Below are 26,265 nucleotides of genomic sequence, written 5' to 3'. Positions count from 1 at the left end.
AGACAATCCATTGACAAAAGTACACCTTCTCGGTGTCATGGACAATAAACAAAATGTTTCATCAAAAAAAAAAAAAAGTCTCAAGAATCGGTTATTCTCCATTTCCAGGTAGAAATGGCAGCGAAACAAAGGAAAAAAAAAAAAAAAAGTCATGTTATCATAATACACCCAGCGTTAGGAGGAAACCTGAAAGTTTGCAAATCCGTGCTAATGGTTTACAGCTACAGTGTTCTGTTTTACCCAAAGAATAAGATCCGGTTGGCGAGTTTAAACAATTCAGTGCTTATGAAAAAAATAAAATTAAAAAAAAATATATATACTTGGTGATTCAGAGCCCAGTCTTTCAGCAAAGGACAAAAGGCACTTAAGAATGGCTTTAGTATATTCCACAATGGCATTTCTGGATAGAAGACAGCACCTGGCTGAACAAATAGTTCCCTAATAAGAAAGAAGTCCAGCTGAGGTAGTACTTCATATTGCTCCCACCACTTGGCTATACGCAAGCAGCTTTATTTTCTTCTTTTTTTTTTTTTTTTTGATATACAAAATTAGCAGGAAATGGCTTTTGATAGGTTTCTCAAATGTATAAAACCCAGTTCTTAAAAAAAAAAAAAAAATAATTAGCAAATACCCACTTGTGGTAAAAAAAGATCGTTAAGCCAGGAACCATCTTGTACAAATTGAGCGTCAAAATGCTGCCAAGGTGATGCACAACTCTACCTTGATGGCCAAATCCCCAAACGGTGAAGATTGTTCTAGCATCCAAGCCATTATTTTTTTTTTTAATAGGAAAAAAAAAATAAAAAATAAGAGGGGGCAGAGGGGGCACTCTGAGAACTTTCATAATCATTAGCAGCCTTACCGGAAGCACTTTGTAAATCCATTTTAAAAAAAAAAAAAAACATAACAATTCTGTGCTGATGAATGGCAGTTTTGAGGGAGGGGCAGCAAAAAAAAAAAAAGCAAAGTTCAACATTTAGAACAAAAAAAAAAAAAACCCACGAACATACAAAAGGATATTCCTTGAAGTTTATAGTTTTTTTAAAAACAAGGAAGACATTAAACATTTTTAGGGGTCTGGGAGAACACAGACTACTGTTTTGTTTGCTTTGTTTTTTTGTGTTTTTTTTTTTTTTTTTAAATTAAGCCCATTGAAAACTCATTAATAAGTTTGAATAAAAGAAAAATTCGAAGTGCTTTACAGAATCACCGTCCGTTGCCGTAGCCAGGGAAGAGCTGGGTTAGGACGCTCTGCAGCGTCTCGTTCACTTGCATGGTGTAATTTTTGCCGAGGTCGTAGCGGCAGGCGGGACAGCTGTACACGTCAGCTCGGAAGGATCTATCCAAGCAATCCTGGTGAAGAAAAAAAAAAAAAAAATTGGTTAAGAAGGAGAAATGTGCCCTTCGGCTGATTCTGCAAAGCCCACGGTGGAAAAATGAGATGCCTTTAACATCCTGGTTCAGCCGGGTTGTGACAGGAGCTGAGAGAGGCCGAGCACAATGAGCACAGCTGGAGAGAGCGCGTCCTTCCTTACATGCAACAGCGCTTAGAATTGTCCAGGTTGGAAGGGACCTTTAAAATCATCTAGTCCAACCACCAACCTAACTGATAAAAGCTACCAATAAACCATGTCACTCAGCACTATGTCAACCCGTCTTTTGAATCCCTCCAGGGGTGGTGCCTCAACCCCTTCCCTGGGCAGCCCATTCAGCTTAATAACCTTTTCAGCGTCAAAAGTTTTCCAACCTGAACCTCTCCTGGCGCAACTTGAGGCCGTTTCCTCTTGTCCTATCGCCTGTGACTTGGGAGAAGAGGCTGACCCCCCCTGGCTACACCCTCCTTTCACCACAGCACCTTAGTCATGGACACAGGATTCAGATATATGGTAGAGTTATTTCATTCAATTACATTTCTAAAGATCAAGAATTCCCCTGTAGCCGCTAAAGACTGTTGGAGCTTCTGCAAAAACCCATTATTCATCAAACCCCCTACCCTCTGTAACCCCGTGGAACCCATCAGTGTCATCCAGCAGCGCTACTGAGCCTGCAGAGCGGCTTGTGTCATCTTTTAAAGGAATCGGGTAAGAATCGGGTCGTAGCAATGCAATAGTGGAACTGTCTTTAAAGCACATGCCAAAAGAATTTCTATGCCCAAGAACTTTCATCAAATCAAGGGCCGTGGTTTAGTGGTGGTTCTGGTAGTGTCAGGTTGATGGCTAGACTCCATCTCAGAGGTCCTTTCCAACCTAGACAATTCTATGATTCTATTAAGTTTTAAAATATAAACCTGCCTCATGCTAGAGGACTAACTACTGGCCAAAAACCCCCAAACCTACACACACCCCCACCAGTTCTCTCCCCACTGAACGAGCTCAAGGCTCATTGGCTCCATAGACCTCGCCAGAAGAGCTGTTCCGATGGCTCACCTTGCACACGTTGTGTTGGCATACGGTTGTGACCGGCCGAAACACGACCTCCTGACAGCAGATACACAAAAAGGCCTCTTCAACTTTATTTAGAAATTTCTGCAAAGACAACACGTGAATCATCTTGTTGCTCCTGCTCTCCGAAAGATACAGCTCACTAAACGCAATAGGTTACTTTAGATGTAGAAAATTTTTCTATAAAGTTCAACAAGGAAAAAAAATAGTCCCATTAACAAGTTCTTCTCCTACTTACTGACTTCAAATATAGTACATTAAATTTAGGCTGGGAATGTCTACAGTGAAAAAAAAAAAAGCTGTGGGTCTGAGGCTGTTTCTTTATGCAGCCAAGAACTCTGTGTCTAGGGATAGTACACTAATTAATTGTCACTTGATGCCTGTAAAGAGAAGTGTGACGTACCGGTCCATCTTTGAGAGCTTCTAGTACTTCATTCCACAGTTTTTCATTGGCTTCGTCACTTTTTATAAGAGATTTTTGCTGAGATGTCAGCTTGTATGGCTCAACTTTAGTTTTCTTTGGAGTCCCTGTGGGAGAGGTAATGAGTTTTTCCTCCCCACCTGAAAGAAAACACGACGACTTCTTAAACAAACAAACAAAAAGCAACCAGAAAATAATAACTAGATAAAACGCACAAAAACCTACAAGGCTTTCTATATCCACTTGCCTACGCCACAAACCTGCTGATTTCCTTTTCCTCTTTCCTTTCCCCGGGGTATCAAACTCATCATCTCCATTATTTTCTTTCTCCTTATCTTTGTTTGCAACAACTTCCAAATACCCTTCAGGATACTACAGGAAAACACAAAACAAAGAGCATCCAATGCAAACGCGCCCGTTCACAGACTTAGAAACAGTTACAGGTCAGAAGAACGACGTCTCGAGAACTGCTCACGTTTAAATAATAGATCCCTGCTCTGCCAAAGCTCTTACTCAGACTGAGAATTCTGTACAAGAAAGTGAGTTTTGTCCATTTAACCTCCTGATGTAAAAAGAAAACAAAGACCCCACAAGACCGAAAGCACTTTTGTCCCTCTCAGTCTAAGGGGGGCCATCTCGATTCTTACGCAAGGATCATCCTCAATATAATGTATAATAGAAGAATTCCTGATGTCCATCGAGTTTGTTGTCCGGGGGAACCCTGCTGATGTTCCAGAGGAGTACCTGCATTGTTAGGCCGAGCTTTTTCATCCTGTCCTTTCCTTCTTTGGTCCAAGGAGCAGGTTCTTCATCATCCCTCCTAAGCAAGTAACGCCACACTAGAAATCCAGATTTCCCCGTCTCAGGCCAGTATTTCACAACCTAAAAGAAGTCAGATGCAAGTCCATCATACACTATAAAAACCCACTTTTGGCCATAACCAAATTCTCCTAATTCAGTAAAGGAATTCAAATCCTTACCTTATATATTCCATCGTATCTGTTCCCTTCTACGGGAGCGTATTTGCTATGTTTGCCTCCTTTTACGTTCCTCACTACTCGGACGGGTTTCCCAGCTCTCCAGTCCTTGGCTTCAGCTCCGTTTTTGTCGTTGATGGGGGCACTGCAGTTCAGAGCCAGAGCTCTGCAAGAGAAAATCTGACCAACTTAGTGTATTTACAGGGCAGAACCCTTCAGAATCAGAGGGAGGACAGAGCGAAGCAAAGTTTTCATAGTAAACCAGCTACTAACAAGTAATAAATTTAAACTATAGTATTTTACTCAGAGCAACACATTGATAGAGTTGAGTACAATACTGAGAGGAGCAGCAGAAACCACAGCAATGGCTGCTGAAAAACTGGAAGCTGTTGCCTCTTTGCAGATAGAGGAGCCCCTTCGGAATCTTTTTGGAGGAAAAAAGATGTAGCTAGTCATTTTGTTTGTTTATCTTAACTAGGAACACTTTCAAGTATCTTGTACAACACCGAGAACTCTGGGAGATAGTCATTAAGCCTCCTGACTGGAAGCCACAATTTAAATACGCTGATTCTTCATTACATTACCCTGATGTAACTGCACAGATCACCTCCTCCACTCCAATCCACATTTATTTGTAAGAATAACAGTCCAGAATTACAAGTAATCTGGTCTCCCAGGGTGACCAGTGGCTGCAAAGGTCCTCAGAAGAGGATATAAACACGTCTATGCTAATTTACTACTCTGTTCCTTAAATTACAGTCAATATTTACCTTGAGACTAATACCATTTACAATTGTTTCATTAATTCATTCACTGTTAAGAAGCATTTCCATTGTACGACTGATCCGCAGCCTCCACCACAGTCAAAACCTAATTTTGACAGTTCTTCCACCTCACCAGTTTCTTTTGGAAACGGGACAAAGTGTTTTGGGTTCCCAGTTGCCAAGTCCTAAGGTTAGGGATGGAGCGCGAAGGTTGCTGACCTGTTCATGTTGGTGAGTTTTTGATCACAAGACTGTTCCGCTGTGCGTTTGTTTCCGGAAAGATCACGCCCTCCGCTCCCTGTATATGTGAAGGAATTTCCATGATCCTGAAACGTATATGGATGGTTTCGACACATTCATAAAAAAAATAATTCAATAAAAGCAGAAGAGTCTTTCAATCAAGTAGCTCTAATATGATATTCTGAAAAAAAGGAAAGGTGCTTCCTCCGTTTAAGCTCCCAGACTCAGTCCATGGTCCTCCCTTACATTGCCAAGAGAGGAGTCAGGGTGACAACTGGTGCCTTGTCACACACTTCACAGAGACCTCTGCCCAGGGAGCGGCTCACCACGGGCACTGGAGCTGCCGGGAAGCCTGGGGGCACCTTCCAGAGAAGGAAACCATAACTGGTGCCTCAGCACTTGCATTGGTATGTGACCCTGCAGCCAGGATTCAGGCTTGGTATGGCCACTGAGACTCCTGGCTCTCTTTTCCACGAGTGGTGACCCATAAGAACGAGCGGTAGAGCCTGGTACGGCCTTGGAGGGGTCAGGTCTGGCCAGCAGAACCCAACGGTGCAGCCAGAAGTAGAACTTCTGTCCCTAGTTTTGCTCTGAACACTCCCCTGACACACAAAGACCTGGCAGCATGTACCACGAGACTCTTCAAACCACGGACGCGATGCACACCCTGAGAAGGCAGCTAAGGACCCCTGGACTGAAAGCTGACACATGGATATTAAACTTAGTTCAGATTATCCCATTTCTTGGGTTAACACATATTACTGGACTGTAGTATTCCTTTGCCTAGTTTTCTTCTGAAGAACGTATCATCAAGACGGGTGTCTAATATAGAGTGTAAAAAGTAATTAAGGTCAAGCCTTAAGGTCAAGCCTTTGTTTTAACAATGAGTTTGTTTGGTTCTCAGACATAAATAGTCAAGATTCACTTACTATGTCATCTTCGTAGCCTCCTGCCAGAACCAAGGAGTAGGCACCATCATTACTTCTGCCATGGATACCTGCTACGTGGGGCCTGTGGACGCCGGATTCGCTCACCTGGGGCAAAACCAGAATTTGTTGGGCAACTGCTGTCAACAGGCCACAAACAACATCGCTATCTGTCGGTCTCGGAACTAAATTAAGCAAGAGTACTATTTCAGATTTGGTTTGCTTATATTATGGTGTGAAACTGTGTTTCACCACTATCCTCCAAAAAGCTCCAGGCAGAGAAAAGAAAAAGAAAAAAGGCTTTAAAGAAAAAAAAAAGTCATTAAATATTTCAGTAAATTGAACACATGGGTATTTTTTGTGATGTTGATTTAGAAATTTGGATCTTCGCGCTGAGATTGCTTATTAAGTTCCCAGAATTTTAGAATAATGTAGGTATTAAAATTAAATGCCTGTATAAGGAGATTGGTTTTGAAAGACTCGCAATAGCAGCCTCCATCTAATACTGGAAGACAAGAGCTGGGTCATTCAGGGCTTTTTCTTCCCCAACTTTCTAACAGGATGAGAAAACCTGTTGAATGTATCCAGGTACCCGAGAGAGACCCGTTACCAGCAGAACCAGTGGGAGACACCACACATCTGCTGGACAAACTACTGGAAACAAATACGTTGGTTTGGGGGTTGAGTCACCAAAACAGGACCAAAGGAAAAAAAAAAAACCTTGAAAGGCGCAGACAATGGGGCATTAGTTATGGAACACTTGGTCTAGACAAAGCCAGAATTCTTTCCTTTCTGCACTCACACGTCCAGCGACACACACTCCAAGATTAACTGTTTCAGGTGCCTCGGAAGAGCTGGATCATTCCCAATTTTCCCTATAGGGGCTCAGGCCAGGGTTCAGCTTCATACCTGAACTCGGAACTTCCACATGGTGCCGACGGGAATTCCAGGAATTGGTCCATAGTGGTTGGAGGGGACGATGGTACATTCCTTAGTGCGACCAACACATGCCATACCCTGTTTCAAAGGGCAAGATCGATCAGCCAAGAATTTCAAGGAAGTAACACACATTATTCTTCAAAATAAAATAGCTTTTGGACTGACCTTGCCCCAGTCTCTCCGCGAGGATGAATTAGCGGATGCCATCTTTTGTTTCTTTTTACTTTCTTTTAATTTCTCTCCTGCTAAAACCACCTCACTTGCATCATTTCGACATTCAGGGCAATACCTAAAGTCACCAGTCGATAAAAATTAACTAGTAGCAAAGCCTTAAATTAAAAGAGAATTTCCTGAAAACATACTGGAGTTATAATGTTACAATTTCCCGGTGTGAAACTAGAGAGGACACGAAACAACTCTCCCTACTGGAATTAGACCGGTATGAGCTGGTGTCCCTGCACAGACTTCTAACCCACTGCAGATGTGTCAGGAAATCTGCTGTATATTTAAAAACACTGTATAAAATGCTGAAACAGGACAAAAGGAATAAAAAAAAGTCTATTTCACTATCTATACGTATATAGATAGATGTATTTCACTATCTATATCTATCCCTATGTGTCTATCACCATATTTATTTTACATATAGAACGCTATCACCAGCCTAAGACGGTGATGGGGCCTGTGGGCTATCTATAAAGCAGCCCATAAGAACCATTAGCCAAGTGACACCTCCTGGCATCAGGTTTGCCTTTGGTTTATTGGTGGCTGCACTTCTCTTTGAACAGGGATAGAGATCCCCAAACCAGGAAAAGAAGTTTGAAAGCCACTGGCTTCAAACATACTCTCACTAAACTGATGCTCGAGAAAAGCTATAAAGTCCTACCAAAAAACAAACACACACGCACAAACATCTCTTCACCTCACAATGTTGCCACCTAAGGGCAGAATGAAGCCCTAGACCTCACTTGCTCCTAATTAGATGATAATTGCGATTCCACACACACATACTTAGAACTTACCAGTCCTCATCATCTGGAATACTGCTAAGGGGAGGGTTGAGGCAGTAGATGTGGAAAGCCATGTCACACTCATCACACATGAGCTGTTTATCCGGATCTTGTTTGCCTCCACAGATATGGCACGCACAGATTCTGCAGGTCTTGTTGGGGTTGTCCTTACAAGCTTTACACACGGGTCCGTTCTGTCCTGTTGGCAAAAACAAACCACAGGACATTTCAGCCTCCAGAAAGCACCAAGATACGCTTGAAATGGTTAAAGGAGTCACAACTACAAGTGTCTCAGAACTCTTAGACCCTCAATCCTCACAAAGACAATCAGCGGAACATGACAAGGTAGGACCGAGACATGCAAGAACCGTGCAACAGACTCACGTTTTAATGGACCGGCGCTAATTGGAGAAGCAGTGCCTGGTTCTTCGATTTTATAGATTTCATCCACTAATGTAATTCTGCAGTCATTCAAGGAATCCCCGGCCTCCCTGCAAGGAGAAGACAATAAAAGTCAAAGAGATCAGACTTTGAAAGTATCATCTGACGTGAATTCAGAGCTGTGAAGGTACATCGGTAACGCAGACTGGTCTGGAATTAGTCCTGCATCACACAAAACCTGTTCCAGCATCACGTCACTGGGGACAGTGGCATGACACCATAAATCAACTCATTTTCATGCCATTAAAGCGTACCCCTTCTTGGCTCAACGAGAATCCAGGCACTTGTAGCCTTCAGTTCGTCGTTAGTAACTGTTCTCCCTCTTTCAGACTAACTCTGATTATATTTTATAGTTAAAACATCAGAATCACTGTGGTGAGAGTAAAGAGGGGGAATATTCTGGCATCACTGTGAAACTTAAAAAAAAAAAAAAATATATATATATATATATACACACACTTTTTTTTCCCCTGAAGCCGAGAGTCCCTCCCTTAGATGTAGGCTCATTTTCTCCTTTAGGAGAGAACTGGACGTACAGGGAGGGTTCAGCCTATATTATCATATCTAGCAGCAAATATTACACCACACTTTTCGTAAAATCGTTAAGGATAGTTAATGGAGTAAACAATTCTTCACCTCTTAGTGAATATGGGGCTTCGCATCCTCCCCCCAGCATTATGTGAACCCACAGATCAGCACACCCTGTGATTCCTTTAAGCTTAAAGTTCAATTCCTCCAGTGAAAATTAATCAAAAGGGCAGTACAAAGTCAATCACCCGAGAAGGACCCCCAGCTTCTCTCCCAGAACTGCCCTCGCATCATTTTTCTTGCATCAGTTTTATCAGCAGAGTCACTCAGACCTCACGAAAGCTTAAGCAGAGTTGGAGAATTCAATTTATTCAACGTTATGAAGTTGCTTACCCAAGTAATATCTTTGCATTTATCTCCTTGATCATTTTCGTTTCCCTTTTTTGCAGAATCTCCGCATCGTACCAAAAACCTCTCTCTTTTGGTTCATCGGGATTATAGTTGACCATCACCACCTGTCCTACCTCTAGCTGGTGCCACTTCAAAATAGTCCGTGCACGAGCCCGTACATCGTTCGAACTCAATTCTACAACTCCATTCTCTGGGTAACTTGAAGCAGAAGGGAGGGCACAGAAGGACAGAGAGGAAAAATCAGATTCAACATCACAAATTGTTGAAATGATGGATTTTATCCAGAGGGGTTGATTAAAGAACCGATGCCACGCAAAATAAAAGAATATCATCAGGAATGAAATCCCCTTCTCCCACCCAGACACAGCCAGAATCGGGCGGTTTAACTTTGTTGCTGTTGTATCCCATTTAAAACTTGGTTAATAGCATTTCGTAGTTCTGAAACCATCATTCCAGCCCCCTGGAACTCCAACTGTAAGACAAACTTACAGTTAACGGGACTCAAAAACGTAATTACCAAGTGAGCCCAGTTCTGGTTTACCTTGTGGATCTCAACAATAAAACTTCCCGGCAACGCCATGATCCAAATGACTTTATTAGCCAAGAAGGTAACAAAACTCACTCTTCGTATTTCACGTGGTATATTACATCTTCTTCAGGCACAGTCGTCGGCTGATCGGGATCTGTGCAGCTCTCAGCCGATTCCTTTGTAGGTTTTTTCCTGGTTACGTTTACAACCTGGGCTTCAAACCACGCTCCCATATTCGTATCTCGAGCGTCGACCAAGTCATTGATCTGCACAAAGCAAAGTCCACAGCTCAGCAAAACGCATCCTCAAATTCAGCATTAATTTCCGAGTCTACCTGGAGATTTAACCATCTGAAGAACATCATCAAGAAATTTAACAGATCTTAAAAATTAAGATTTTTTTTTTTTTTTTGCCATCCTGATCCCATTGTGCGCCCCTACAGTCTTCTTGGGTTCAACCTCTAAGGCTAAAAACACACTTTACACCGACAAGTGTACAAACATGATTTCACGTCTTATCTAGTACAAACCGTTATTAGGGAGTCTACAACAGACTCTCAGGACTGTCTTGCTCACGGTCTGGCAAAGACATCACTACATCTGTAATAAAATCCACCGAAACAGAGAAATAAAATGGCTCCGAGCAGCTGGTTGAGATTTTCTTTTGTTCATTCAAGTTTCAGCTTCGACAAATGCAGTAACTCCGAGCAAAAATATTGGGAAAGTTTTTTAAATCAAAACAGGCACTCTGACCGCTTTTAAAAAAATAAAATCAATTAATGTATTGTAGTTTTAGTCAGAAGGATAAAATGAAAAATAAAATATTTTGACCTATAACATGTTGCATTTCATTGGTCTGTGGGTTACTTGGGTTTTTTTGTTCGTTTGTTCTTGGAGGGTTTAAGGAAAAAAAGAAAACACCCACACGAGTGGGACATGAGAGGTTTTCAGAAAGTCTCAACCACAGGGAAACAATTCCCCTCCCGAAGCGCAGCTTTAAGCCCTGTTAGTTTTTTTCAGTGACTCACCTTGTAGAGGCCGAAGCCGGGGTCAGGCCAGTCGTGCTGGGCGGCGGTGCTGGGCTGTCCCTCCAGCTCCAGGGCGCCCTCCCCGTTGTGGGAGCTTTTGTCCGATTCGCTTTGGCCGGAGCCGCAGCCGGAATCCGTGTCGGAGAGTTCAGGATCCTTTTCCTTACTCACAGCGGGAAGCACCGCGGGGCTTTGTCTCACCAGGAGTTGAACGATATCGTTCAGTCCGACGCTGTAATCGAAAAGGGAGTGACCGTCTTCCATCTACGGGGAAAGCATCAAAACAATCTGCTCGTTCCGTTCCACGGAGCTTTGCCAAGGCAAAACCAACCACCCATTGGGCTCCAACAGTCTCTACGCGCCAAGACAGACCACAGCGCTTGAAAACCATTAACAATCAAGCAACTTGGCAGCTCTTCAGCATCACAGTTACTTATAGATTGTTATTCTTACTATTTAAAATGTTCTTTTTTTTTTTTTTTTTCCAACAGACTCCACGAGCTAGAAAACCAAGACTTCCCGGCTGCGGTGGACTCGTTACCCAGAATAAGTCACGGCGTTCCAAGAGACCTGAAAAGGTTTGCATCACGTTCCCCAAAAGCATCAATTCTGGGAAGGAGGACTTAAAGAACTACAGATTCCCTAAATTCCCATCGGGTTTTAAAGATAATTCCGCTTTACCTACAAACTCGAAAGTTCCTTCTTCCTTAATTCGGACACATCCCATAACACGAAAATTAACGCAGACGGGTCTTTATATTCTAATTGTGTATGTTCCAGGTTATGTCACAGCATCGCTCTGTTAAATGTGGCGTTAAGTAGGAGCCAAAGAGTTAATCACCTACTTTTCCCCGGGCAAGGACACGATTTTTCCATTGCAAGTAAAATCAAAAGAGATTCAATTCAACTTGAAACCACCCAATTGCTTTTTAGCCCAACCAGGAGCGTCCTAATTTCACACCCTCGTTAATTTTAAGAGTTTATTCTGCACGTCTGGCGTCACGTGTAGTCAAATCAAGATCCTGCCCCTGCAAAAAGTAAAGGAAACCGGAGAGGACCAAATAGGTCTCTCGATCACCTTTCAAGAGCTCCGAGGAGCACAACCATTTTAGAGTTAAAATGTGATTCTGGAGCCCAGAGCGCAGTTCGGAGTTTAGACAAGCTTCACCACATATTTAAGGTCTGACTAAGAAATTATACAGGAAATGATCGCCCCCTTCCAGCCCAAACCACCAGCAAAAGCGATCCCCAGAGCTTTGTTCTCTATCAGGGGGAAACAGAGCAAAACCACAAAAATTTACACTTCACAGGAATCACTATGATAATTCAATTCTGATTTATGGCATTAAATGGCTACGGAACAATCCCTGGAAATCTGACTGTACAGGAAGCTATCTGGACTTTTTCGGATTTAGGGATGAAAACTCATCGAGACGCACAAGAACGAACCAGAACTGCGTTGTTTCTTCTTAACAAAGAGACACCAACCACAAAGAGGGCACCGTTATCACCGCGGAACACGAGGGCCACAGGTGCGAGCAGGAATGGAAAAGCAGCGAACACGCACGGGACACCAACCGGCAGGAGTTCAAAGGGCTCCGAAAGAGGTGCCCGCTCTGCGGATGCGCCTCCAACAAAGGAGAAGGATCTTTTAATTAACAACTATTTTCCAAACAGCGCTTACAAACTGTAACTAGTAAGAATTTGAGCGTTTCTAAGGATTCAAAGAGGCAGACAAAGCCCAAACGAGCGCAGGGGACGGGTGACAAAGGGAGGGCAGACCTCGCTGGGTAAGTGTTTCTGAACCAAGAACTACTGGAATTACAGAAAGAGGAATTGTCTTTGCACGGCAAGTGCATCCCGACTAGAAAAAAAGTCACCCCTTCTATTAAAAACCTGTTTCACCTTCGTTATCTGCTTCAGCGTCAGCAATGCTGGAGCACTGTGTCCGGTTCTGGGACACCCCAGTTCAAGAAGGACAGGGAACTGCTGGAGAGGGTACAGCAGAGGCTACAAAGATGGTGAGGGGACTAGAACGTCTCTCTGATGGGGAAAGGCTGAGGGACTTGGGTCTGTTTAGTCTGGAGAAGAGAAGACTGAGGGGGGATCTGATCAACACCTATAAATACTTCAAGGGGGGGTGTCAGGAGGATGGGGCCAGTCTTTTTTCAGTGGTGCCCAGGGACAGGACAGGAGGGAACGGGCACAAACTGGAACATAAGAAGCTCCATCTTCTTATGTGGTGGAACCTCCACCACCTTATGTGAGGAGGAACTTCTTTCCTGTGAGGGTGGCAGAGCCCTGGAAGAGGCTGCCCAGAGAGGTGGTGGAGTCTGGACACATTCCTGTGGGACCTGCTCTGGGTGACCCTGCTGTGGCAGGGGGTTGGAGGAGATGGTCTCCAGAGGTCCCTTCCAACCCCATATCATTCTGTGATGCTGACAGTTGGGTTGTGCCCTGCGCTCATCCTCCCTTAGCACTTCAGCTACAACCACAGGAGGGCAATTCCTGCTCCCGAATCTACCCTAAGGAAGAGGAAGGAGGTTGATACCAGCCCTTCAGAGATGCTCGGCGTCTTTTTTTTTTACCACCACCAGTACCCAAGCTCAGTAAATTGGAGCTGGTGGAGGTGCGTTTCCATATCCTGCAGTCACACCTGCTAATTATAACCTCATTTTGGGTTGATTAGAGCAGCAGGGAGGGAAAAAAGCAACAACAAGTTGACTCCACCCATCTCACCGCCTTTCAACTGCAAAATACCCCGTTATTCCTGAAATTAATTTCTTAACAACCAACCACCGGTTGAGAAGTTTCTTTACACGAATTTTCAGCAGCGCAGGATACGGAAAAAGGATTTGAAAACGGTTTCAGTTGCTTTTAAGATTAATTGAGATACATTATTAACGCACTTGGAAGGAAATAGTTGTACGACGGCGATAGTAAACACGCTGTCGAGGGCGTAACACCTGACTGAGCAACCCGAGGACTTACAGCCCGTTCCGAACCAATGGAGATTTTGACGGAAGAGCAGGAGAACTTAAAAACCACGAGCTGCCATCCCCATTTCCAAAGAAAAACTGGGAAAGGGGATCTTTTAACGGCTTTCGGAACGCTAAAAACTCTCAAAGCTTCAAAAACTTTTAAGCCCGCCATCGCCCCGATGAGATTTGTATTTTCGAGGGCTTCGCAAAAGCGATGTCAAGAGAGAAAAGCAAGGCGCAAGGTGAAAAAAAGAGAAAAAAAATAAGGAGGAAAAAAATCAAATTAAATTCATGAAAAACCCCAGCCCAGTGAAATTAAATTAATAAAAAACCCAGCCCGCTGCTTTGAACAGGGTTCTTGCAGACCCACCGCTCGGGCGGCGGGGAAGGGAGCCCGGGAGTCACTAGATGGCAGCAAAACATCCCACTTTTAGGCAATTAAAGGCAAAAAAAAATAAATTAAAATAGCCCTCCTCAGCTGGCGGGGGAAAGGGTTTGGGGGGGCGAGGGCGGGCGGGGGGGGCCCCGCAGCCGCTTCCGCGGCTGCGGGGCACCCCCCGCCCGCCCTCGCCCCCCAGTTGCTGGAGGGGGGGGTTGTGGCTGTCAAACCTCCCCCCCGCCGCCCCGGTACCTGCTTTCCCCGGTAGAAGAGCCGTTGCCGGTGAGGTTCGATGCCGAAAACCTCGTGTATCCGTAGACGCAAACCTTCCACCTTGGTGAGTTTGGAGAGCGAATCCACGCGGTGGGTTTCTTTGCCGTCCATGGTTCGTACCTGGATCCACATGGCGCCGGTAGTTTCCTTGGAGGCACCCGGTAAAGGGAAGGGGGGGGGAATAGGGGAAAGGGGTAGGGGGAATAGGGGAAGAGAACGGAACGGTGTTAAACCGCCGCGGCCGGTACCGTATCAATGAGACCGCTCAACCTACCGCGCCGGCCCCGGCCCGCCAGCCAGCCGGCCGGACCCACCCACTCCTCTACCATTGGTCGGCAACCCGGCCGGTTCCAACGCTGATTGGTTACTGGGGTAGGTTTAACCCCGCCCCACCCACGCCGAGCCTAACGGCTTTGGTTGCGCGCTCCCCCCCCCCCCGCCCCACCACCGCCGCCTCGCGCGCCAACTGTATCTCGCGCCACAATTGAAACGCTCCCCTCCGCGGGCCCACGTCTCGCGAGATCATGCAAATGAGGGCTGGGGGGTAACGGGCGGTCTTAAAGGGGCCGTGCCCACCGGGAGCTCCCCGCGGTGGAGGCGGTGCGGGGGGGGGGGGAGGATGGGGACAGCCCCCGCGGCCCCACAACTCGCCCCGGCGAGTGATCGCTTTCGTTCCCATCCCCCGGAAAAAACGGAGGGGGGGGGGGTGTCAGCGGCTCCCGCCGCGCCCGGCCCCGTCCGCACCAGCCCCAAAAGCCAAGCGGGGCGATGCCGGTCCGCGCCCCGCCACCGCCGGTCACCGCCCCTCCCGGTCACACCCGCCGTTCCCGTTTCGGGGGCGGGGGGGAGGGGAGTGTGGGGGGGGTGTTCCGTCCCGCTGCCACAGCCCACCCGAGCGACGCGTCCCGCCAACCGGCACCGGAGCGCTCACCCCCCGGGGCGGGGGTGGCGGGGAGCAGCGGCCCCGCGCACCGAGCCCCGGCAGCTGTCACCGGCCGCCCCCAGCGCGGACACGGGGGGGAAACACACACACACACACACAGAGCCCACCCCGCCATCCTCCCCCTCCCGGTGCCGGCGGCCGCTCCCCGCCCCGCGGCGGGCTGGGGCTGAGGGAGGGGGTGCCCGGCGGGACTCACCGGCGTGGCGGTGCTGGAGGCCGGTGCCGCGCTGCGCCCCGCGGCCGCCGCCCGCGCTCTCCCCGGGCTTTGGAGTTTGGCGCGGAAAAGCCCCGTGCGCGGCGGGCGCCCGCCCATTGGCCGCCGCTGGCGGGAACCAGCGGGCGGGGCGGGGCCGCCGCCGCCTCCCGGGACCGGGGATGGAACGGAGGGGGGGGGGGGGTGGGGGGGTGGGAAACGGGAGGGGGACGACACGGGACCCGCCGGAAACGGCGATCCCCGGGGGCGGCACCGGGGATCCCCGGCGAACAGCTCGGCCCGGCGTCCCCCCTCCCCCCCGCTCCGCCGCCGGGAAAGCCCCTGGCCCTCCGGGGCCGCCGCCTCGGTGCCCGTTATTGTTCTTAAAAACCGGGCCACCGAGAGCCCCGCCATCAGCCGGTGGGAGAGGAGACCCCAGTGACTCCCCCTCCCAATGCACCCCCTCACCCGAGGGGTCCTGGTTTTCCCCCCGGGACGCTCCGGGCCCTGCTGTGATGCGAATAATCCGAATAATCGGAATAATCGGAGTAATCCGCAAAAGGCCTCTAACTCCCCAGGCCGTTAGCCCCCGCTGGCTCCCGGGGCTTGCCCAGGGCCCCGCTCCTGAAAACACGGCCTGGGTGACACGGCAGGGCCACACGCGGCGGCCAGAGCCGACAAAAGGGCTGCTCCCGGAGGATGGATTTTTTTCCCCCAAACTCCTAACGCCACAAGGAAATTAAAAATGATCGAGTTTGCTTAAGACGCCCATGGGAGGGAGTAAACTGTAAACGGGGGGATTACCAAGAGGTTTCTGAAGAGAATCGGCTTCAAAAGACGGATAAAAGCACGGAAATGGGTGGCTTGGAGGGGGGAGAGAGCCCGGGAAAGCGGGAATGGCGGCGGGTTGGGCGCTGCCGGAATGGCTCCGGCGACACTGCACCGTGCCGAGGCCCCGCGGAGCCGCCGTCCTGCCTCTGCGGACAAAGAGAGCACGAGGCGCACCGAAAATAAACGCAAACCGGCGTTTCCCGTGTTATAACCCCCCCGCCCCCTCCCCCCGCGCCCGCAGAGCCAACCTCTCGCGTTAAAAAATACAGTCAGAGGGACGGAGCAACCCCCCAACCCCCCCCCACCACCACCACCACGATGTGCAGATGGCGGTACGGAACAGCCTCCTAAAGCCGCCCGCGCCTCTCCCGTACTGCCCTGCTCCGGCAGGATCTGCCGGGGATCCCACGGTTAAAGCCACCGGCCGCAGGTTGAAAGTCACTGGCCCAGACGAGGTTCTACCAAAGGTTCCGCAAGTGTCGAGGCACAAACGCCTCACATCTGACCCGCCACCTGCAGCAGTCGGGCTCCATTTCCTCTCCATCCGAGGGCTTCGCCTCGCCAAAAAGTCATTTTTTTCCCCCCTGTAGACGCACCAGAGTCTTAACCTTGACCTGCCGCAGCAGCAAGCCCTTCCCACGGCCTCAGAGGGTCGTCAGGCGTCACTGACTCCATCAGGGAGCAGGGGGGAAGGCTGAGCGCTGGAAAAAGCATTTCCACCTGGATAAGGACAGGTCTCACGTCTAAAGCGTCTCGGGTTTGGATCTCCCAGCCTAAAGTTCAAATTAACGTTGCTTGACAGCGTACCTGGATCCGTATCCTGCCACCCACACGGGTCCCATCTCCAGAGGAGTGGAGAACCCACGTCCCTCATGACCGCCAGATGCAGGACACTTTAACAACAGAGTTTCACTAGCATCCCTTCTCTATAGAACTGCCATAAGAAGCTCCAAAAAAGCCACTTTTAAGATACAGACCTGTCCCTTCTCTGCTTCTTTCCGTGCTCCTTTAACTGACGTACAAGGGTCGTGTATTGGATCAGTGAGCGATTCATGTCACACACACTGGGATGCTAAATATGTTTCTGGTAGCACCTTAGTGCCTCGCGTTTCACCCTAACATATACAGAATCCCAGAATGATATGGGGTTGGAAGGGACCTCTGGAGATCATCTCCTCCAACCCCCTGCCACAGCAGGTCCACCCAGAGCAGGTCCCACACGAACGTGTCCAGGCGGGTTTGGAATGTCTCCAGAGACGGAGACTCCACCACCTCTCTGGGCAGCCTCTTCCAGGGCTCTGCCACCCTCACAGGAAAGAAGTTCCTCCTCATGTTTAGGTGGAACTTCCCCTGTTCCAGTTTGTGCCCATCACCTCTTGTCCTGTCCCTGGGCTCCAGTGAAAAAAGACTGGCCCCATCCTCCTGACACCCCCCCTTTAAGTATTTATAGGTGTTGATCAGATCCCCCCTCAGTCTGCTCTTCTCCAGACTAAACAGACCCAAGTCCCTCAGCCTTTCCTCATCAGAGAGATGTTCTAGGCCCCTAATCGGGTGGGGGACCCCTATTAGAGTCCCATCTCACACCCACTTAAGAGCTACATATACTTGTGTCCAAGTGTGTAACACACATACACACGTCCTTTTGCCCTGGGCAGTTCCCGTCCCAGCGCAGGGAACGTGGCTTTTACTGTAAGACACCGACTCTTCAAGGAAAAGGCCCGACCAGTTGCTGTGTGTGACTGGTAGCACCCCGTGGACTATCAGAGTCAGAAAACAAGTAGCCCACTTCCGAGAGAAACTCTTACTCATTCGGTGAATCCACACACACCAAAAGCTGTGCCGCGTCCTACACGCTGGTCGGTCGGGGCTACAAATCGCTTAAAGTAAGACTCAATTCTAGATCATTCCAGTAGTGGAACATCGATTTCATTAGAGGTTAAATTATATCTGCTCTCCTTTTAAGGCTCTCTCTTCGATTAAAACAAGAATCTCGCCAGAGGAACTCACGGAGATAAAGCCCTGGGAGCGACAGGTTTCCATAGATGGTCAGAAAAAAGAACACGACTCGGTTAAACTGCAGTTATCTACGAGGATGATGGGGTTTAGTTTCCTCCCTTTCAGCTTGTTGGAGGCATTTCTTTTCTTTGGAGTTACAATTCTGATTGAAAACACTGTTCTGCCATCTGGTAGATGCCCCACGCTGTGAGGAAACAATATCTCGGTTCTCCCGCCAGCGGGGGTATCCAGTTCCGTTTATGAAAACTTAAACATTGTTGAATTCATTTGCAAAAAAAAAAAAGATGCAGTCAGCAAGAGAAACTTCGAACAGTCTCCCAGCCCGTGGCAACTCTGTTCAAAGTGAAGTTTTGGCACAATGTTTTAGGAGAAACAAAAGTCCAGGCACACACACAAGAACTACCAGCTGATAAACATCATTAAAACAAGTCCTGGATGAAGAAGAATTGATAGTGGGTCTGATTCATTCCAAGGGGGGCTAATTTTCCCTTGGGTAGGCAGCATGGTCTCCCCGTGACAGCCCTTCGTAGTCCAGCCCTTACAACACCTTTACAGCATTTTCTGGGAAAAATAGCAGGGGGGGCTGATCCCATAAAACCACAAGAAGCATCACAAGAGGTACAAACCCCCCAAATGTTTAAAAGGCTCGTGGTAACAGCAAGTTGTGTCGCTGGCAGAAGGCCAGCTGGGTTGAGGAACCTTTGATGTCTCCTTCAGGTAACCTCCCTGGCTCCCTCCACGCTCACCAGCCAAAGAGGCCACCTCTGCTTTGCCAGAGGGACTTGCTGTGGCTCTGAAATCATCCCAGCTTTAGAGACGCTATAGAGAAGCAGCTTTATGAGCTATAGAGAAGATCCAAGAAGGACACATGCAAGACCAAGTAAGAGAAATAGACTATTCTACCTGACACAGGTGGAAAAAATGCCAAGAAGTGACCCTTTGCCCCAGGTAGCTATTCCATAGCTTGCCCATCACTAAAAGTTGAATGTCCTCATAAAAAATCATCATTTGATGTGCAAATAACTTAATTCTGTCTTCCACCTCTTGTAAGAGAAATAGTTTGGGTTTTGTGGAGCTTGGAAATCAATGATCAGTTGTGGAAACCAGTGCAGGAGAACACGGGTCCTGAAGCAAAACCACCTGAGCTGGGGACACAGAGTTCTCTTTTTCTCACTCAGAGCCTTAATTTTATACGACTCAATATCCCTGAACTTCCATCCTTTTGCTGAACCTTCTTCCTCTTAGTGTTTAAGTGACACCTTAACCAAATTCTACATCCAGCAACAGGAACTCACCAGATTTCGTTCTTCTCTCCCTCCACGCAAAGGCTTTTTGGTGATGGAAGCTCAACACGGAGCAGTTTCTGGTGCTTCTGCAGAGAGGCTCTGTGATTTCTCAGATTTCCCTAGGAAAAAAAATATTTACCCTTGGTGAAACCATTGTCTGCAGGACAGATATCGACAACAGGTTAAGCAAAGACATTTAAAACATGTTATTTGCACTCGGTTGTCCTGTCTGAGATCTTCACCACTTCTTGGAAGACCAAAATGACAGAGATGATGCTGGAGTCCAGGACAAATGCTGCCCTCCCTAACGCTCCTACGATTTCCAAAATAATTGGGGTCAAGGCAGCCAAACCCTGAGACCGGGGAGTAATGTAAAGGGAGCCTGTGTTTCTGATTACCGGGGAAGCAAGAGTAAGGGCCCCAGCGATGGCCTGAGATGGAGAGGACGCACTTCGCAGGCCCAGACGCCATCCATCCGCTCATCTCCCAAAACCCAACCAGCGTTACGTTAACCCACGCCACCTCCACCCAAAGGTATGAGGCAAGAGCGCAGCAGCGGAGGGAGGAGCAGATGGGTGCGTAGGAAATCGGCCTGCGGTCTGAAAACCAGCAGAAAGGTGAACTGGAAAAGTGGGAGAGCAGCCAAGAACCCATCAGGTTGTCCCCTGCCGTGAAGGCAAAGCTGTCTAGGGCTCGGAGCAGGGACCTGCCCTTCTGCTGGGGTAGGTGCTGCTGGAAGGGAAGCAGGGGCTGGGAAACCCTCAGGTGAGATGGGCAGCAGGAGACAGGTAGGTCCTGTTTCTGCTGGGGCAGGGTGAGGGCAGCAGAGAGCTGCAACATGTCCTGAGCCAGGAAAGCACTTTGAAGACTTGGGAGAGACCAGGGAGGTCTGTTGAGAGGCAAAAGCTGGGCTGAAGCTCTTGGTACCTCGCTGAAGAACTGTTTTCAGAAGGCACTTTGAAGGCCATTGCCTTCGGAGATTCTCTTGCAAAGTCTGGTGAAAAGAGACTAACAGATGTGTAGCGTAGGACAGGATCCAGCAGGGAGTCGACTTCTGCCACGGCCCTGCCTCCATCGCTCTGCTCTGGATCCCAACACCCAACCAGGACCAGCTCAAGGACACCCAACGTCCTTCACACTGTGGCCTTGGACAAGGCCACTGTGAGGAGCACCAACAACTGCTGCAGCTGACAAGAAGCTGCAGTGTGAGGGGGAAAGGGTGCTTGGAGTTGATGTGACCAGCTAAAACTATCTCTGCCACTGCTACCCCAAGGACACTCACTCCCAGCAAGGGGAATGGTGGAGGAGAGTAAGACAGGAACATGAGAAAGCATCTCCTGACAGTGGAGACAGATGGGACCGTCAGCAAACATCTTGTGGACCTTGCACAGCAATGAATAGCAAAGACCACAGGGTGACTTGTCCCCTCAGTGGGCTCCAGACAACACCACGCTGCAGCTCCTAAAAGAGGAACACCTGAGCTCTACACTACAGAGCTTCTCAAGCAGTTTGCTGGAAGCCCAAGGGCTTTGCTTGTCTTAACTGAGGAACAGAAATCAAAGCAACGCATGCCTCACCCTTGAATCATCTTCTCTCGTGCCTGTGTCTGCCCCGGGGAAGGCGATCATGGCTTCGTGGCAGGTTACTAATGGAGTAAATGCCATGGAAGATCAACAAGAGCATTTCCGTTGCAGTAGATGAACACTTGCAGATGGGGCACTTCAGTGTCACATGTGCCCTCTGGTCCCCAAAGAGACAATGTTGAGCAGTGACGCACCACAGCGCAGGAAAAGGACTTGCACCCAACAGCAGGGACTCAACGTAAGGGCCTGATTCTCCAAATCCTCCACACACCGGCATGTTTTCCGTTCAACAGAAACCCAAACAGGACTGGGAGAACTGAGAAGTATGAAGCTGGAGAGGCCTGGTCCACATGCAGACCCCAGGACGCAGCTGAAAGGAGAGCTGGAAGGCAGCAGTGGGGCTGCAGAGGAGCCCACAGGCACAGGAGACAGGGTTTATGCCTGGGGATCACCAGAAGGATTCTGCCCCATGTCTGGATGATGCAGCGTTTGCACAAAGGCTGCAGGTACCGACGCGATGCTGCTTTTTTGTGGGAAGCCGCTTGCCCAGTGCCACAGGGCTAGTTCACTCCAGCCAACACGACTCCCTTTCTCTTCCCCAAACACGTTCTTCTGCTTCCTCCTACACCCTTCCCACACCCACCAAACGTCTTAGAACTGATTTTATCTCATCTTTAAGTATGTGGCATTTATAGAGTAACAAGAATCACAGAAATGATCATGCAAACCTTTGCTCTAAAATTGTTATCTGCCATTTTCCAGTGTTCTGATATTGCAGGCGGGAGCTCCAAGCGTTGGTATTTTGACCTAGTATCTAAAGTTACACTTTAGATATTAAACGTTGTGTCATTAATTATAATTACCGATGTTATCTCAGGCAAACCACTTGACACCTCTGCTCGCATTCGTAGTGCCACGTTACAAGCCACATGAAGGGGTATCGTGCAGACAGAGCTGTTTTACCCACTTGGGTGATGAAATATAACCTGCCTGAGACTTTCACCATCGCCGCCACAACTGGCCTACTCGGGCACTTCACACCCATGAAATAACTGGCAATTTATGTCATCGACACTTTACCTGAGCAGGCAGCCACGGCCAACATTCAGAAAAACATAGGACTAATTTCTCAATTCCTAGTTCCTGCAACACCCCCCACACACACACCTTTCATCAGATCTTCAGAGGACGAACAAGAGCACCCATTCTTTCCCCTACACACATCACAACCTACAAAAGACACCTCGTGACACCTACTCAGCAGCTTCACGTTTAGTACAAGACACTGAACACTTCAAAATTGCAATTTACCCTGTGAAGGGAATGAGATCAAAGGAGGGACCATGAGTTTGTTAGATACTTGTTCTCAGGTGATGCTACAACATGAACTTTATGGCACACAGACAAATGCGCAAAAAGTCTCACAGCAGCACACATGGTAAAAGACGAGGCAAAAGCCACAATTTGTAGCTGGGGAAGTTCAGAGTTGACATTAGGAACTGCTTCTTTATTAGGAGCATAATGCAATACTGGATCCAATAGCCAGAGAGGCTGTGAGAGATCTCCGTCCCTGGGAGTTTTTCCAAGACTGAGCTAGACCTGAGCATCGCTACTAGTCCTGTCTCCAGCAGCTCAGGTCGGACGACCTGACCTCCAGAGGTCTTTTCAGCCAACCACTCCATGATAAGTTTGACTCAGGTAAGGAAGGGGATTCCTTCTAACCTCAAAGCTGAGAACTGATCATTTTCTACATTTTTGTCAGCTTAACAGCACATTTTCCAAAAAACATTAACAACCTCCTGCTCCCACTGCCTTCATGGCCTACTGTGGGCGATAGAGAAATGGGACCCAAGGTCTCCTGCATTCACTGGCCAAAACCAAGGTGACTCAATCAGTTTAATAGCTTTAGAAGACTTCAGATAATTCTTACCTGTGCCTCAGTTTCCTCCCCCACTGATCTTGAAAACAGACAACAGGAAGCATAATTGATGGTTTCAAACCAGTTTTTGAGATCTGAAGATGAAAAGGCACAAACGGAAAAGCAAAGCATTAACTAACATTTTCATTCTTTCTTATTGCTATTAAAGAACCCAAACCTCCCCCAGCCGGGCTCAGAGTCCTGCATTGCTGGGCCCTCTGCAAGTATAAAAATAAAAGGCAACTCCTGTCTCGAAAATCACAGCGAACTTGAGGAGCAGCACGTTTCACCATCAGGTATTTGCTGTAGCCAGGCAAGGACTTAAGCAGGAGAGCACATCTTACTCTGTGGGTACAGCACCCACGCTGCGGGGTAGGAGAGATTTCCCAAGAAAACATGAGAGAGATGGCAGAGAGATGTTTTCACATCACAAATCCCACGTCCTGCTTCTCCGGGGCTTCCTGACAGCGTCTGCGATGCCCTGGAGCAGCCCAAGAGCAGGCGCTGGCCTGCTGAGCCCCACCACCCATGCATGGACTTTCTAGCCGTGCTGCTGGCTGCTAACAGGGCCGCTCTTCGTAAGAAGCCAAGCCTGCTGGCACTGGCTGGCCCCGTGTGTGCCAATCTGGGGAACAGGTCCCCTGGCATGGGAAATGGGGGCTGAACTGCCCCAGCACCCTCTCTCCGAGCAGCTCCAGTGCTACAGCTCAACCCTGAGGACAAGTTTCATGTCCCCACTGTGGATGGCGGGCAAGGCCCAAGCTTGAATCCACATCCCCGGCAGGACAGACGCCTCTTCGCGAGCAGGGCTTTGCTACGGCGTTTGCAGCAACAGCTCGGTCTCCGGCCAGGCCTCTCTTGGCTCCCAGAAGCAAGGCCGTGCCCTTGGGCCAACGTGGTGGCAAGCAGGATGGATTCTCTACGATTTAAGCCAAATGGGCGTGCAGGGGCATGGAAGAGGAGCGGTGCCTGCCGGCTGACGGGCTGAGCCCGTGTCGCAACCGCGGGGCAAATCCCCATCGACTTCCAGCGGCCGTGTCCCTCAGCGCCCGCCATGTCACGGGGTGCATCCCCGTCCAGGGCTGCTGGGGGACAACGCGCCCCACGGCCAAAGCGCTCGGGGATGGATGCCCTCTGACAGGGCCCTCTGAGACACCCCGGCGGGTATGTCCCTCTGTGGGGGGACAAGCAGCCACCGTCCCACCACCACCCCACAGCCATCAGGTCCCTGGAGGGTCCCCCAGGCCCCTCACCGGCCTCCCTCACCCCGCCCCACACACACCTCCCACCCCCGTCCAATTCCCATTGGTCAGGCCAGCACCTGCAGTGCCCCGATTGGCTCCCGCAGCTGCTTGTCGGGCCCCGGGGGGTATTTAAACAGGGCGAGGCCCAGCACTCCCTGTCCTGTCAGTGCTGAGGAGCGGAGGTGCAGGTAAGGCAGGGCTGGTGGGGAGGGGTTTATGGGTTTTGTGGCTTGTGTTGGGGCTGGGGGGGGACTCCCCACGGCTGCCCCTTGCTCCCCCAGGAGCTCCGCAGCCCCTCACCTTGGTGGCTCCTTGCAGTGCTCCCAGGGATGGAGGGTGGAGGCCAGGTTCGGAACTGGCTCCATCCCTGGAGGCCTTGGCTCCAGGCCCTGGGGAGCACTGAGGCTACAATGTACCTGCTGAGGGGCTGTGTTCCGCCAGCTGTGCCTGGCTCATGGGGCTTTTCCAGTTCCCTGGGAAAGCACAGCGCTGTGTGTGGTGTCTCTGTAGCTTGTACCCATCTGTGGGTGGGGGGTGTCTTGGCTTGTTGAGGCTGAAGGTGACATGACATGGTGTTGTGCTGCATCTGCTGTGCCTTGGGGAACCGCTGAAAGGTTTTAAATGCTTCCCTAAAGGCTTCTTCCTAGCCCTGAGATGACTTCTTGGTGACACTATGGGTCTGTGATCTGTGATTGAGCAGCTTTGGGTCTAAAAGCTCTTCTCCGCTTATCATCTGGTGAAGATCAAAGCGGTGTGAGGGGGCCCACAGGAAGGGTCTTTCCCACCCAGCTGTGCAGGGACAGCATGTGATGTGCACCCCGGACATCACACGCTGACTTGCGCTGGTTTTGGGGGAAGCGGTAGGTGCCTCAGGAGGCAGATGGATCAGTTGGGCATTCCTTTCCTGTTGACAGTGCTGCCAGACCCGCCTGGAGCTGTTTCACATGATCGTTTGGTGGAGGTATGATAATGGAGTTAACGCAGGGGGTGCCTTGAGTGACAAGGTAACTTCTCTCTTGCTCAAGAGCAGCATGGCTCTGCAGAGGGAGGCTGCAGCCCTGCACGGCTCTGCCGGCTTGTGGAAGGAGCACTTGGCAAACTTGCTTAGTGTTTCTCAAGTCTAACAGGGTTCTTAAGCCTGGTCATGACTACCTGAAGGTTGTGACTTGACTACCTACGGCTGTGAAGGACTTCAATTACTGAAGCTGGTTCTGCTGAAACTTCCAGATGAAGATGAGTGCTAAAAAGCAAACAGCACGCTGCTTGCTCGGCAAGTTATAGCTTCTGTCTGAAACTTCTGAAGCTCCTGTCTGAAACAAGAGGTCTGTCCTCATTTGGTAAATGGAAAGTACTGGAAGGCCCAGGAGCTGTTTTAATTAAACTCCCTCCCCTCTTTCCTAAAGTATCTCTAAATTCTAGTAGCTCGGAGAGCTTATGGACTCCAAGGAGTTATTGACTAATGGCCACTGGCTGTGGTGCTTCATTCCCACTGGAAATGTGTGTGGGGAAAACCCTGTCTCCATCTGCAAAAGTGCCTTTAGTCTTTGAGGTTCCCTAATGCTGGTGCCTTTCCAGATGACAGGTTAGATAGGCACCTCTGCCAGCAGTTCTGAAACTAATGTCCTAAGGTCAAAGTTGAAAACTGTCTGATCCTCCTCCTAAAACTACCTCTGCCCTCGGAGCGTTGGCAAATGCCTCCCTCAATGTGGGCAGCGCAGTCCCTGCTGTGGGGACATCTGTGACCCACTTCTGCCCACGGCGTTTGTGGTAACTGGGGTATCAGTGGCAAATCTCGAAAAGAATGTCAATAAGTGTTTTAACCACAAACTAATACTTCTGCCCTGATTAGCCTCCCCCATCTCATATCTAAAGCACTAAATTTAGTTTTGTTTTCCTAAGTGGTCATTAAGGAATTGCCAGTTAAGCTATTGAGCCAGGCATGTGGGCTATGGCTCAACCGGTCT

At 49.0% G+C, this 26,265-nt stretch overlaps 1 protein-coding gene across 2 annotated transcripts; it reads right to left on the bottom strand.

The window, feature by feature from the left end:
* Window positions 1-537: 537 nt before the first annotated feature.
* UHRF1 (ubiquitin like with PHD and ring finger domains 1) lies at window positions 538-23,152 on the bottom strand. 2 transcript variants are annotated; one of them, XM_074163956.1, is made up of 17 exons: window positions 15,427-15,543; window positions 14,267-14,434; window positions 10,655-10,918; window positions 9,721-9,893; window positions 9,081-9,296; window positions 8,103-8,209; window positions 7,731-7,917; window positions 6,874-6,997; window positions 6,679-6,786; window positions 5,773-5,877; window positions 4,823-4,929; window positions 3,843-4,005; window positions 3,607-3,744; window positions 3,123-3,234; window positions 2,845-3,002; window positions 2,427-2,525; window positions 538-1,353 (listed from the first exon to the last, which is right to left on the bottom strand). In XM_074163956.1, exons 1-17 carry the CDS (start codon window positions 15,541-15,543, stop codon window positions 1,207-1,209), a joined length of 2,493 nt encoding a protein of 830 aa, XP_074020057.1. In that variant the 3' UTR covers window positions 538-1,206. The 2 variants fall into 2 exon arrangements, with proteins under 2 accessions (XP_074020057.1, XP_074020058.1); XM_074163957.1 differs by lacking the exons at window positions 14,267-14,434; window positions 15,427-15,543 and adding exons at window positions 19,566-19,675; window positions 23,070-23,152 and having other exon boundaries at window positions 544-1,353.
* Between the last annotated feature and the right edge of the window lie 3,113 nt (window positions 23,153-26,265).

This window comes from Numenius arquata, chromosome 25 (genome assembly GCF_964106895.1).
Source record: "Numenius arquata chromosome 25, bNumArq3.hap1.1, whole genome shotgun sequence".
NCBI classification, from domain to species: domain Eukaryota; kingdom Metazoa; phylum Chordata; class Aves; order Charadriiformes; family Scolopacidae; genus Numenius; species Numenius arquata.
Note: the sequence above shows the minus strand (reverse complement) of the source record. Positions and strands in the feature narration are given on the sequence as shown.